General features: G+C 31.4%; 2 protein-coding genes across 2 annotated transcripts in view; both read left to right on the top strand.

Moving 5' to 3' along the window:
• Nucleotides 1-1,101, top strand: part of HELRODRAFT_194085 (hypothetical protein) — a 15,327-nt gene extending 14,226 nt beyond the window's left edge. The window contains exon 17 of the mRNA XM_009030226.1: nt 456-1,101. Within this exon, the coding sequence (XP_009028474.1) occupies nt 456-674 (219 nt within the window). The 3' untranslated portion in view covers nt 675-1,101. The remainder of the gene's footprint in view (nt 1-455) is intronic.
• Nucleotides 1,102-8,018: 6,917 nt separating this feature from the next.
• Nucleotides 8,019-12,079, top strand: HELRODRAFT_180934 (hypothetical protein; the record flags this gene model as incomplete). Its single annotated transcript, XM_009030225.1, has 4 exons — nt 8,019-8,142; nt 8,981-9,078; nt 11,355-11,514; nt 11,970-12,079. 4 exons carry the CDS (start codon nt 8,019-8,021, stop codon nt 12,077-12,079), a joined length of 492 nt encoding a protein of 163 aa, XP_009028473.1.
• Nucleotides 12,080-14,223: the final 2,144 nt, after the last annotated feature.

The following is a 14,223-nucleotide window of genomic DNA, read 5'->3' as shown; positions in this document are numbered from 1 at the left end:
TCCATAACTCTTCCTGAAACTGTTTTTAAACACATTAGCACGTTGTATAATAATTTTAAATGGAAAAAAAAAATTGACACTTGAAAATAATTTGTTTTGCCTGTTTTTTTTGTTATTACATTGTTTCACTGATATGCACAAAAAATTTCATCAAGATATGTTGGCTAGTTCAAGAGATATAGCGTTCTACGCAGGTATAAGTTTTGAAAAAAATCGCTCAAAAATTTGAGGATGCTGTCACAAAAATCTTCATAACTTGAAAAATAATTGAAATTTTTTTATAAAAATTTTATTTTGTCGATGAAATACATTGAGGTACTTACTGTTCAAATTTTAAAAAAATCGGAGATGGTCGGGCATGGACTTTTTTTTAAATCGTTCAAGTTGACGGAGAATGACCCATATATGTATGTATAATTGATGCATTTCTAGCTGAACTGACAATTTCAATGCAGGATTGGAGCAACAAAAATAAATTTTCATCGCTGATGAACGACAACGACGATGAAGATGACGATGCTGACGACGACGAAGATGCGAAGAAATCCATCGAGGACGAGCAGGATGATGGCATTGGAGACAAAGATGTTGACGACGACGGTGATGATGGTGGTTGTGAGCGTGAAACAATGTCAGACTTCAGTAAAAAGTCTGAACTGCAAGAGTGTGTTTAATTTATTGATTGCTTTAATGATGAATGAATGATTTAATTAATTCGTTAATTATCTTTTAATAATTAATCTATCTTCGACTAACAGTATGAATTTCATTTGTTCATCAGTTTGAAAGCCATCATCCTCATTGTCATCCTTCATCTTCGCCATTGTCTTCTTCATCCTCATTGTCATTATCAACATAATCATTTAAAATTTCAATTATTATGTTCTTGAAGTTAGCATTTCACCTATACAATCGTTATTAATTTATATTTATTTAAAGTGTTTTTAAACTTAAAATAAATAATGGAACACATTTGTTATATTAAGTTTCAAACATTTTAATTCCCTTAAGAATTATAGCTGGTATGTAGTTGGGAATACTGTTGACTGTTTTACTTCCCCAATGATTTTAAATTTTCAATACGTGTTTAAATGCTTTAAAGTGTGTTGTTTCATTACAAGTAGTTCGTCAATTTACAGTCTCTGTAATATGGATGCTGCTCTCCATTGGTTGATTGGGTTTATTACCTTATTGCAAACTTTCAATCCCAGTTTGTCGGCACGTCCTATTTTTCGCTGTGCGAGTTTGCTGGTTGCTGCTGTTGCAACTTGTGAGTTCACTCAACAACTTGCTCCTGGTATACTGTTGCGTGTATGTTATTAGCTGTTGATGCTTTGAAGGTTGTGCAGTGCATGGTGGTTCCAGCTACGTCGTCCTCTTGTTTTTCTTCTCTTTAACAAATTTTAGTAAACTTTAATAATCTGCTCTTATAAACTTTCAATATTTTTTGTTAACTGATAGTGTTATTTTCATTTATTATTTTTGGTATTATTATTATCTTACCATTTATCTCAAAGAGATGGAGGACATTGTTAATTATATTTTGTATGTTTGCATTGGTTAGCCAGTTTTTAAAAAAAATTTGGGCTTGGGTTTATGATAGTTATAAATAATTTTATTTTCATGAATTAAACATTTACTACTTCTAGACGTTAACGATATTTTCAGTATTTTAAAATATCGCATATGTATATTTATATAGAGAAAGGTGTTGTATATATTGCATGAGTATGAGCGTTAGAAAGTATTCTTATTTATATACATACAGTTTATATATATATATATATATATATATATATATATATATTTGCATAGAATTCTTTCACACGGATTTAGATTGTTGAATAAATCGTTCTTATCCATTTAAATCAATCTAACCACCTTATCTAATGAAAAACTCTGAAATTTGCATCAGCCAGCCAGTTGTTTCAGATGTTATTTTACAACCACTTCATATTATAAAGAATTATTTTGTAAACATTTGTTGTTTATCGCATTTAGTTAATCAATTAAAATTAAATATTTTAAATGCTATCAAATTAATTTTTTGGCACAAAAAATGCCATGTAAGCTCGATTGCCCTTAGGGAGAACTAATGTCATGTTTGAATTCGTGACATTGAGTTAAAATAAATTCAGCTCAAAATAACTTGCATAATCCTGGCGCCAAAAAAGCCGTTCAATTGAATTGAAAAATAGATTGAAAAAGTTGAAAATATTAAATAGAAGAATTGTGCCTTTAAAAATATGAAAAGTTTGTATGGATAATTGGAGACGAACCAAGGGTTCAGCCCGGCTGAATATTCAGCCAAATTTGACATTAGACTTCGGCCATTTTAAGGCCGAATAGTGCAACTTTCGTTTAAGGCTTTAAGCCATCAATTTTGGATTCCAAGATTGTTGAATTTTTTTAACGGAAAATTTATTTAGCTGGTAAAAACCAGCGTGGGGCAGGAAATTTTTGTCGAGAGTCAGAGTTTTTTCAGGAGTCGGATATTTTTTTCCGACTAGGCAATGCAATATGAATTTAAAAATTTTTTGTTCTGAAAATATTTTTTCAAGATCCTTTAAAAAGTTAGTCGTGAAGCGATTTGCTGTCTTATTTTATACTGAAAATAAATTCTAATAATGTTAGCTAAGTGTTGGTCGGAATATTTTTCATCCGGCTCCAACATTCTGGTTAAAACGTCTGAATTTGAACATAGATTGAATATTATTATATTATTATTATTCTTTAAAAAATTAGGATCTGACAGACGCAGAAACTGTGACAGCTGGTGTGATCGAGGGCGAGTATAGGTATTTTATGTATATGGTTGCTTCTCGATGGAAATAATTAGTTGGTTTAAAAGTTGCTTATTTGGTCGAACGCAGCAAGTCTCATTTAAAAAACAAATGCCTTTTGTCAGTTAATTTACCTCCGGGGTCCCGTTTTTGCTGCTTTACATGTCTGTAGTTTTTAAAAAATATTCATTTTCTCAAATCACGCATATACAATGACATCCAAATAATGATTTCCAGTAAGCCGAGTTCGTTTCAAAGAAAATATCGTTATTGTTGGATTTGTTGAATGTTAACCAAAAGTTAATATATGCGTGTCCAAAAATGGGTTATAGCTAAATCAATATTATCAAAATTACCAACATGTGCTTGGCAGCAGTTGACACATTTGAAGATGAACTCAATTTTTATGAAAATAATTGATTTTTGATAATTGAATTTAAGCTTCATGTTAGACTCAAGTTGCCAGTTGAGAAAAAATTCCTCTTCAAAATTGTAATGTTTTACAAATCTTTAAATGGCTTTGCGCCAATGTATTTATCAAATAAATTGAAGACGAAATTGCCAAACGTTTGGCACTCATTTACGATCTGATGATCTCAGACGAGTCCAGAGTCACAGTTAAAGAACTAGTTCACGCAGTTTTGTCTTGTCAAGCCTATATTGAAATTGAAAGCTTAGACTGAATAGCTATTTTTTAGTTTTATTTTGATAATTTTTGTTTATTGCATTGTATGAATAATCAGCTTTGTAGAAAGCGCTCGTGACAACTTGAATAATGGGTGCTCTACAAATTTTTTATTTGATAGATTCAATGAAAGTAGTGGTTATGTAGTTATCGATATCCAAAAAATAACACCCCTAACAGCAGCGATGCTACCTCAGCTTCACTATCGGCAACCCTGATTTGATGTAGTTTGAATTAAAACTACATCCGGACATGATTTATCTGCATACATTAACATGAAAAGAAATAGTCATATCTTAATTGTATTTCCTAAACAATAAACGCAATTTTCAGAAAAAAAGGAATTCGTTACAATTACAATTCGTTACAATTATAAATGAGATAGCACTAATCAACATGTTTGTTGGGCTAACAATATCAGTGAGTTTTTTCTGAAATGATCATTGCATTCTTTCTCGCATACATATGGTTTTATAATATATCCATGTAATAAGCAGCGTACGTAGAATATATATATATATATATATATCATATTTTGAGTATAATACCAAATTATATGAAACTATTACTTAGGGTCGTCAAATTAAATGTCATATGTCGATATTAACTAGTTGTCAGAATTTTGTATTAGAATTTATTACAATTTAAAAAATTTGACCACATTTCGTTTTATTTGCCACAGTCTGGCTTGTGATCTATTAATCAGTTGCACATATTAAGAGCTTTATTAATTTTCTATTAGTTAATTGTTTTAAATATGCATCCTTAGTTTCATTCTTTTTTTAGTGACGTCATCTTCGTCTGGTATCGCGTCATACGTCGATGTATCCTTCCATTTTATCCCGTACTGTATTGCACTCCAATTTTGTTTAAAATTTTGGTGTAAAGTTGTAGGGATGGCTGCCATTAGATTTGACGTCGGGTATCAGTTTGGGAATGTTTAAGAAAAGGGTTATTGAATTATGGCTAATTATTTCGCGTAGATTTTGGTTCATTGACAGTGACAAAATCTTAAGTTTTTTCTGTTTTCGTGAATTTATTTGTCTTTTTCATTATTTTAGTAACTTTTGGAATTGTTGTTTTTTATTTGTGATTTTTTGGTTTGACCCATGGATACATATAATATCCATTATATCCATGGTTTGACCATAAAAGCCTATAATGAGCTTTTGGTCTGTGTTTTGAAATAAAAAGATTAATAAATAAAAAAATAAATAAAAAAGTGTTCGGCGTTACAAAATGCATGTGCCTTTTTTTATGTGACGTTCTCTCAAATTTCATAAATAAAAAACAATAAAATTGTCAGCAATATTTTTGGACGATATTTTGTTAACTTTGTTACTTCGTAATAAAAGAAAATAAAACTCGTGAAGTGTTGGAGAGTTGGAAAAACTTCAACAAGCATGGAGTGCAAGTTATTGTCTGTTGTGTTTGTGATGCTCATCATGATAAGTAAGTTGCTGCGATTTTATTTAATATCATCTCTAAATAAATTCATTTATCGGAATTAGATTTTCGTTGTAAATTAATGACAAAATTGGTCATTTCGTCGTCTACTAGATTACTGTTGTTATTTAATTCGCAAAAACTTTCAACCCCACTCAAGTTTTGTTACAACCGATAATGTACGTACAAGTCGGCCCTACCTTTCGAGAGTACCACGTTAATATTTTTGAATCACGTGATTGTCCGTACGGAGGCACATAATCCTATCCGAACATGTTGCGTGTATAAATTAATTTTTAATGTTTTAAATGTTATTTAAATTACCTATTTTAAAGTTTAGAAAAAAGATTTTACAACCATTTTATCATAAAGCTGAACAAAAATTTACTTTACCCAAAAAACGACAGGGTTAGGTTTCAAAACATTAAATTCCAATTGGAATCGTAAATATATTAACGTTCAGCAATTGTACGGTTTGGCATTAGTTTTTATTTGGTGGATTCGCACGTTCTCAAAAACGTACACGGTTTAAAGTTCCAGTTTCATTAAAAATCATTAGAATTGCTTCCACCAATTCACGCGGTTCTTGAATGGTACACTCGGGAGATAGTAAAGAATCATCACATTCAAATAATTATTAAATGAATACTGAAACTTGAAGAAGCTGCAGAGGCCAGGTTGTTACCTATAATCCTGTCGGTGGTCGAGTTTGTCCTGATCAACGCTGCACTCATCGTCACCATATACGCAATCATTTTTGTCTGCAAGTTGAAGGGGAAGAAAAGTTCAAAACTGATAAAGCCTATTAAACGTGAATTTAATAATTTTATAACAAATATTAATTTGTTGCTTCTGAATATTTTTTTTAAAGATTTACTGCTATTTATAAGCAGGTTTTAATTGAGGCATAATCGAGGCATTTCTGGGGTTTTGCACCTGTCTGGTGATAATTAATTTTTTTAACATGAGCTAACTTCAAACTAGATCAAAAGAAGGAAAATATACCAACACTTAGGCAACAAATACTAAAAGAACATCAGCACGCAACAAACACTAAACTGAATAATTCTAGTTTTCGCCAAAATAGTTACAGGCAAAAAGTTTTTTGAAAATTTTTATAAATGTAGATCAAATCCGCTACTTTATATAAATATAATCGTTTGGATGTGATTTTTTACAAAACATTTTGAAAAATTTATAGCTGACATGTTGGATGTAAACAATGATTTTATTTTAAACGTTTTTAGTTTTCAACATTTACCTGATAAGTGCAGTTATTTGTAAATGCCACTTTTTGTTGAAAACATGTATTATGAAGCAGATAATGAGCATAACATCATTTAAATTTAAACTATTTATGTCTAGTTTAAAATCAATTTGTAAATTTATTCTTAGCTCTTTGTATGAAGCAAAGCGCATCAACTTTTGGAGCTAGAGGCCCATTCTTACATAGAATTAAATTATTTGGTCAATTTTCAATATTTTGAGGGATAATATATTTTTTTAAAATTGTAATTATAAATTGTAACTTATTTTTGTAACATTATTAAATAAATATTTAGGTCTGGATTTGATACGACTTAATACTTTCATTTGTTCATGAATAAAATTTCTTATATTTTTCGTAAATATTCAAGGAAGCTGTTTTAAACTAACTTGCAAAAAGTGGGTAGTTGTTTAACTTAGGCACGAGCAAAAAGCCCATTTTTTAAACTTATTTTTATCTGTTGCTCTAGAAACAACCTATACGAGATAATTTAAAATAGTTGTTGTTTCACATTTAAGCATATTTGCATATGACATCAAACTTGCAAACTTGATATTTAGTAACAACAATGTTTAACTAAATTTATCTGCCAGCTGACGAACGTTAAATTAGGCTTCTTGACTCATGCCATTCTGCATTAAAGGGTATGTGTCGCGTTTAAGCATGACCTGGGCCTTAAAAGTTTAAACCTGCTGCTCTTCAATATAACTTGTTTCCTGATTTTAAATTCATTCCAAATGTACAGATTTTAAAATCAAAATGAAGTCAGCTACATTTAAACCTGGGAACGAGCTTTATTTTTTTAACAATCTTTTAAACATTTGATTTTTTAAAGTTTATATTTTAAACCAATATTTGAAATATTAACAACCTCGAATTTTAAAATTTTGATGAAATTTACATCAACGCACCACCATTTTCCCATCAGATTCCACGTGAAATGTTTGGTGGAAGAAGCATGGACATGAAAATTAAAATGCAGTCCTACTTCGTTTGACTGCTCTGTTTCTTTTATTTTTATTTGCTGTCATTTTATGTGTTTTAATTGTTTGCATGATTTCTTCAATTAAATAGTTAATTATAAATCTAGAAACAAACTTTGAATATTAATTAATTGTTTGGCGTAAATTTTATTTAAAAAAATGTTCGATAAACTTTTGTGTAAAAATTATAAAAATTTTGACAAGAAATGAGATAGTGGTCGTCAAAATGAAGTGCTGATTAAAATTAATTTAGTAAACAATTTGATTGAACGGTTATATTGGAGGAATCTTCAACGATGCTTTTTTGGAAAGATTAAATGAAAGATTTGGCTAAAAATTCTGTTTGAAGAAATCAACTCAACGTATCTGGAATATTTTTTATTTATTTCGATACAAATATTTGATAGGATTCAACAATTTTCAAGGCCAGACTTTTTTAAATGTTTATTTTTGTGACGTCAGTACAGTATTTATGTTTACATCCTATTCTGAGTAAATTCAACCGAAACTAGAAATAATTTCGCACAGAGGCAGATCACTTGCCTCGACATGTCGCTTCGTAATTTAACGAAACGTTTTCTAAGTTGTTTGTTTTTAGTGGTGCTCCGTACGTCGCCGTGCCAAGGTGAGCTTAATATTTGTTAGTCCGTTGGTGATTGGTCACCTCGTTAATGGTTAATCGTTAATGCTTAAGTAAGTACTTAAGTTCAACTTAAATTTTTTCACACAATTTTTCTGCGAGAAATTGTTGTAAAAAATGCCAAGATATATATTGTAATTTAAAAAATGAAATTTATTCAAATTTGTATTTAACGGAATTAATTTTTTCAAATTTGAAATGGACAGCGGTCCAGATGGAAGATGCAGTACTTGTTGTCAGCCACGTCCTCAAGTTCTTCGTATCAGTGATTGCTTTCTTCGTTGCACTGGCAGGAGCTCTTCATGTCAGGAATTATATCATTTCTAGCGCTAAAACAGGTCAAATTTAAAATGATTAATGATGATGAAGGGCGATAATGATTAGTGGCGTAGCCAGAAAATTGCTGTGTGGGGCTTGAATTAAAAAACAAACTGGTGACCTTCCTTTTTGGGCATCACACAATTTTTAAGCTATGTTAACACTACCACTAGTGGTTTTATACGCGATGTTACTTATTTTTATCGTTGATGGGGCTGAAATAGTTTTCAGTTCCAATTTTTCCAAATTTATATAAAAGCTTTGTCTAGCTTAGCCTTAGCCATTGCGAAACTGTCCATTGTGGGCTGAAGCCTCAATTGCCTGAGCCTCCGATGAAGATTGACGATGAAAATTGACGATGATGAACTTGAAGTTTTTACTGCGAAATCTTTTTGATATCTGATGAACTGTCATATTTGGCACTTAATGATAGTTTTGAGAGTTTGATGAGGGCTTACGCGGTCCAACAATCAAACGTTTATGTACGATCGATGAAACAAGTTTCTGAGTTGCAAAGAAACGGTGGCAAAAATGTTGAAGTCGATATAAAGTAACGATAATTTAAAAATATGTTTTAGTGAAATTAACTGTTTACAAAACGTTTTTGATGTTTACTCAGAGGGGTTCTTCGTATCTTCAGCAGATGCCATAAGTGTCTCATAATTATAGCGGTGAAGAAGCGTGATGCAAGCAGATGATTTTGAAATATCTTTATTATTGATCAATAAAACTCGAGCGTCCACCAAAACAAAAGCGCTCGCATAAAATTTTAGACATTAAAGTCCATGCGTCCTCCAGTCGCTCCGAACCAATCTATTATGTTTTGACATTCCAAATTTTCAACATGAATTTTTTTAGTTCTCAAAATTTTAAATGGAATTTTTGAAATTTGTCAGGAATGGAACTCACTCATGCAACATCAGCGGCGACTGACACCACTGCAGCTTCTTCGTGAGGTGCCGGGCGGCTCCTGAAATTGTCAACCTACCTTTTAACTTTCGAATTATTTTATAGTTTTTGTTCATTTTTGTTTAGATGTTTATACTTTTGTTTTTTATTTAATTAATTAATTTTTAATGAATGGAAAAGGTGTAGTGTTATAAATTACACATAAACACGGTCAAGATTTAAAAGTTGTACATCAAGGTATATTAAGATGTGCACATAACTGAGAAATCAAGTAGTCCTGGAGACAGTGATCAGTGGCGGGTCCGGGCAGGATAATGCGGGAATGCACCTTCCCGCCGCCAAATCATCCCCAAATCATCTCCCACCGCGAATTTCTAGATCCGCTACTGACAGTAATATCATAATTTATAATTTAGTGTTTTTATGTTATAAGTTTGTTTCCAGATTACTTATTTGAGATAATATAAAAGCTAATTGAAAAATCATTATTTCATTTTTAGACTTCAAAACAAAAATGCACACTGTTGGTGTCTCTGCATCTTTAATCATGTGGATTAACATTTGGGTGTGCTCAGTTAGGCCATCAACTTTCAAATAAAAATCTTTTTAGATATTTTTATTTATTAGTTTGTTGGTTTTTAGATAGCAATATATTCTATTGTTTATTAGAAATGAGAATATCTTGTAGAGTGTTGTTTGTAAAGTTATTAGACAAAAATTTGATGAATTATCAGAGTCACCTTTCTTTGGATTAATATAGTGATCCATTTTTCCAGCATGAAGAAATCGTAGAAGTTGACCAGCACTGACTTAGTAGTTGTAATAAAATAGTTCTAAATATGGGTGCACTTTTTAAATGGTATAAATGAAATCTGGTCTAGAGGGCAGGGCGATGATTTTGCTTTGAATTTTCTAATTATTGTTGAAATTTCGTTATAGCTAGGAGAATTTGTGTTGTATGGCGTAGACGGCTGTGAAAGTTTTTGAATCCAGTTCGGAAGTTGAAATTTGTTGTAACTGTTGTCGCTTAGGATGGTGTTGAAATATTTTTGGCAGGTTGTAGCATTGAACTTCGAACTTAGACATTCATCGCGCTAACCACCAAAATCGACGTTTGAGTTAGCATGTTGTGTCTTGTTTTCTTGAGCTAGTGGATTTTTTCGAAGACAATTTCGATCTAAGTAATTTACTTATTGAGCTTATTTTGGCATCGAAATGATGATTGTTGTGACCCAGCTGTTTAAGATGCTTCAATTCTTTTTTTTAGCAGCCTGATTGGTCGGTTATTGTTGACGTCCGATTCCTTTTTGTGTTTGATTGTATAGAGGTTTAGTTGAATAAACTAGTGAAATGTTGTTTAAAATTAAAATAAAATAAATAACGATGTAAAATTCAAATTTTAAAAATGACGACATATTCCCCACAACTCAGCAAATGTACCAAACTAATTTAAAAATAATTTAAAAGCTTTGAAACCAAAATTATGCTTAAAAAACATCGAGCTGTACGCTTTCGGCCAGCTCTCGTGTTTCGCAATATAAAACATATAATTTATAATTTAGTGTTTTTATTAATTTTTATAGAAGTTTTTCGTTGTGACGTAGAATTGTTATTGCTTTAGCTTTAGCGAACGTTAGCTTTAAATCAGGAAAACAAAATCTCTCCCAAAAGAGCAAATTGAATAGATTGTTCAACCGTTTGACGACGTTGCTTAATGGACATGCTTGTAAGGAGTTCTTGAAAAGATTTTTATTTCATTAATGTTACTACAAACTAGAATTATAAGATTTATTTTTTTTACTCTTTAATTTTATTGTGCAGTTGGGCTTTATTTGATTTATGTTACCAAAAAAGCTTTGGCGTTTTGTTTTAAATGAATAAATAAACAAATAAACTTGTAGAATTGTCGTAAAAAAATTTTTATTGGGGTAACTGGTTCAAAAACATTATTGTTCAGAGAAAGAGACCGTAAACAAAAAGGCCATGCCACGAATATATTTTCTAGATTAAAATTATGCGGAGCAATTTTTAAGTTGAACACGTTTTTCTAAAGATGCAACCGTCATTATTTTTTGTTGCAAAACTCCTCATATCATTCTGCTAGTTTTCTAAGCTGTAAAATTAAAAAAAAATTGTTCAACTTAAAAGTTTATTGCTTGATAATATAAATTAGAACAAAAGTAGCAACCCATAATGACGTAGGTGAACGAAGCCTTGTAAGCATGTTTATAACTGATGCATGTTTCTAAAAACTTTTAGCACGTTTTTATTAAAACACCGACAAAAATTAAAATGTAAAAAAACTTTAAACCAAACTCAAAAGAATCAGGTTCAGAAAAAGCCGGAACCAGGGTCTTCGAAGTTGTTAACTTTTGAAATTGTGGCTGAGTCGATGACGTTGGTGATGTCGCTACTCGCCTGTCTCTGCTCCCTCTACTCATTCTTCCTCGTCTGCTCAATCAAGAAGCACATGAAAGCATTTGGTAGGTTTCTGTTTGTAATTATTTATGACAATAAGGACGATGCTTGCTACAATGGTTTAAAAATGTTTAGTGCGTTACGTGGATAAAAGTTGAAAATTGTCGAAAACTTGCTGTTTAAGTTTATATTCAAAGTACCATGGTCACTTTGAAATGTATTTTAAATCTTGACTTTGGTTTCATTTTTGATTCGATTATTATAATTAGTTTTTTCTTTGGTTCATTTGATATAAGTAGTGCATAATATAATTAAAAATGCCGCTATTGGTTTGATGTTGCCATTTATCAATTTTTTAATTGAATAATGTTGAAATTTGCGGATTTACTGAGAATAAAATAATTGACTTCACCGCACTGAATCAATCGATTCGTCAGTTGGTACAGAAAAAAATATTTCGCACGAATTGAAGCATAAAAAATCATCTTTTGCCCATTTGTCTGCCTCTTTCAAAAACCAGCAGCCAACTTCAGGGCGTCGAATGATTTGCATTTTGAACACCCTACAGCCGGCAATCACCCCACGAAAGAGAATCTCATCGAGCACAAGCACAGTCATTCGGAGGGCTGACCTGCAAATCGGCAATATTTCAGTGGGCTTACAAATTTGGCGAAAATCTGTTGACTGCCAATTTTTCAAGTTTTTTCATGAACCAAATTTTTGTTTTTAAGATATCTGTCGTTGTCACATGTTTTTAATAAATAAGTTCTTTACTAGAACTTGCGTTTGAGCTGGTTGATGTGTTATATGAGACAAAATGTTTGAGTAGTTTTCGAACGCCATTTACAGCAGTAAACTGTACTTATTCAAACAGTACATATTCAAATAGTACTTATTCAAACTGTAGGTACTTATTCAAACTGATACTTATTAATGATACGTTACCGTATATGAAGTGTTTTTTAAAAGTGTTGAATCTTGTTAAATAAAATTTATGTTTAAAAATACATTCAGTAATAAATGAAACAACTTGCAGTTCAGATCTGCTTCACTTATCAATCAAGCATAGGTAAATAGCCATAACTCTTACTCATCAGGTCCTCGTTCAAAATATTTTATTTTATTGAACAAAGCACGGGAAACTGCCCATTACCGAATTACAGAGAAAAAAATACATTTAAACCACTATGTAAAAAAGAAATAATTCTACTATAACATATTTAAAAAACAAAAGAAAAAAGATGTCCAGATAGCATAAGATCAAAAAATATAGACATATACCCACATATATATACAGATACACATATCAATCATGTTTTGTTTTATGCATATGCATTAAAACAAACAAAAATTTTGGTTTTGAACTAAAGAAACATGAAATGATTTATGATCAAAGGAAAAATTGAAAAGTTAAATTGGAAGTTAACTAACGCCGAGCATGCTGTGAAAGTCTTAATCCAAGTCTTTCTGAAAGTCTTAATCCAACACACATGTATATATTTATATACAATAATACACCTATATATATATATATATATTTATATATATTTATATATAACCAATAAACTATAATATTCAGCGCTATACTCATTCATACTATTGTAACAGCTGATATGCTCAATCGTAACAACAGATGATTCGAAGAAAGTAGCAAAAATAGTTTATGGAGTTAGTAAAAATAAAATAATGTTATAACCGTGCTACCGAACGCACTAGATTCTAGCGTATGCTAGAATGTTCTAGTGACTGGAGCATTCCAGACTAGAGTATGCTAAAATCGGATCATCTAGAAGAATCTAGAAACGACGCTTGCGAAGAGTATATAAGCGCACGTCGCAAGAAGATTCGTGATTAGTGAAATCCGTGATTTTGTGATTTCGTGAATAGCGATTCGGTGAATTATTTAAAGCGATGTTTGATTTGTTTGTTGACGTTGTCATACGAAGGTAATGTTCGCGACGGTTTTGGTGTATCTAACAGGCGGAACCAATATTGTCAAATTGGCTGAACAGTACAAAGGTAATGTTCGCGACGGTTTTGGTGCATCTAACTGGCGGAACCAATATTGTCAAATTGGCTGAACAGTTTGAACTAATATATTTTTGTTTAATAATATTACACGGAATAATTAAAAATTCAATTTTATTATTTAAGCATCTGCGTCTCGTTAATTTTTGGAAACGATACGATATCGGCTACGATGAAGCGTATCTAACCGATATCGGCTACGATGAAGCGTATCTAACAGGCGGACTCAATCATGTCAAGTCGGCTGAACGGTTTGATCTAATAAATTTTCGTTTAATGAAAATACACGGAATTATTAAAAATTAATTTTGTTACATAAGAATTTGCGTCTCGTTATTATTTTGAAAACGATACATAACGATACGATAACAATACGATAACGAGGTATTGAAGACTATATATCGATATAATAAAATCATGTGCACATACTTGTGCACAAATTGTATGATGATTTTTGAGTTTTTGAAAGATAGTATTTGAACATCGCGCAATAACAATGACGCTTGGCACATTTACAGTCTGCCCTTAGTTGTTTTCCCGTCAACTCCGCTTTACAAAATGTACTGTATTAAAACAGAAAAAAGTTAAAGGTCAATTACACTCTTCCAAAGTTCAGAGGATTCAACAGAGTGCAAAACATCGTAAATGAACATCGTGCTAAACGACGCATTACACACGAAGCATATGATACGCGGGGATATTTTTGTCACATTCGAACCCGGTTACTGCGAAACAGCACCAGGCGA

This window comes from Helobdella robusta (genome assembly GCF_000326865.2).
Source record: "Helobdella robusta unplaced genomic scaffold HELROscaffold_66, whole genome shotgun sequence".
Taxonomy (NCBI): Eukaryota; Metazoa; Annelida; class Clitellata; order Rhynchobdellida; family Glossiphoniidae; genus Helobdella; species Helobdella robusta.
The sequence above is the reverse complement of the archived record's forward strand: the minus strand, read 5'-3'. Positions and strand labels throughout refer to the sequence as shown.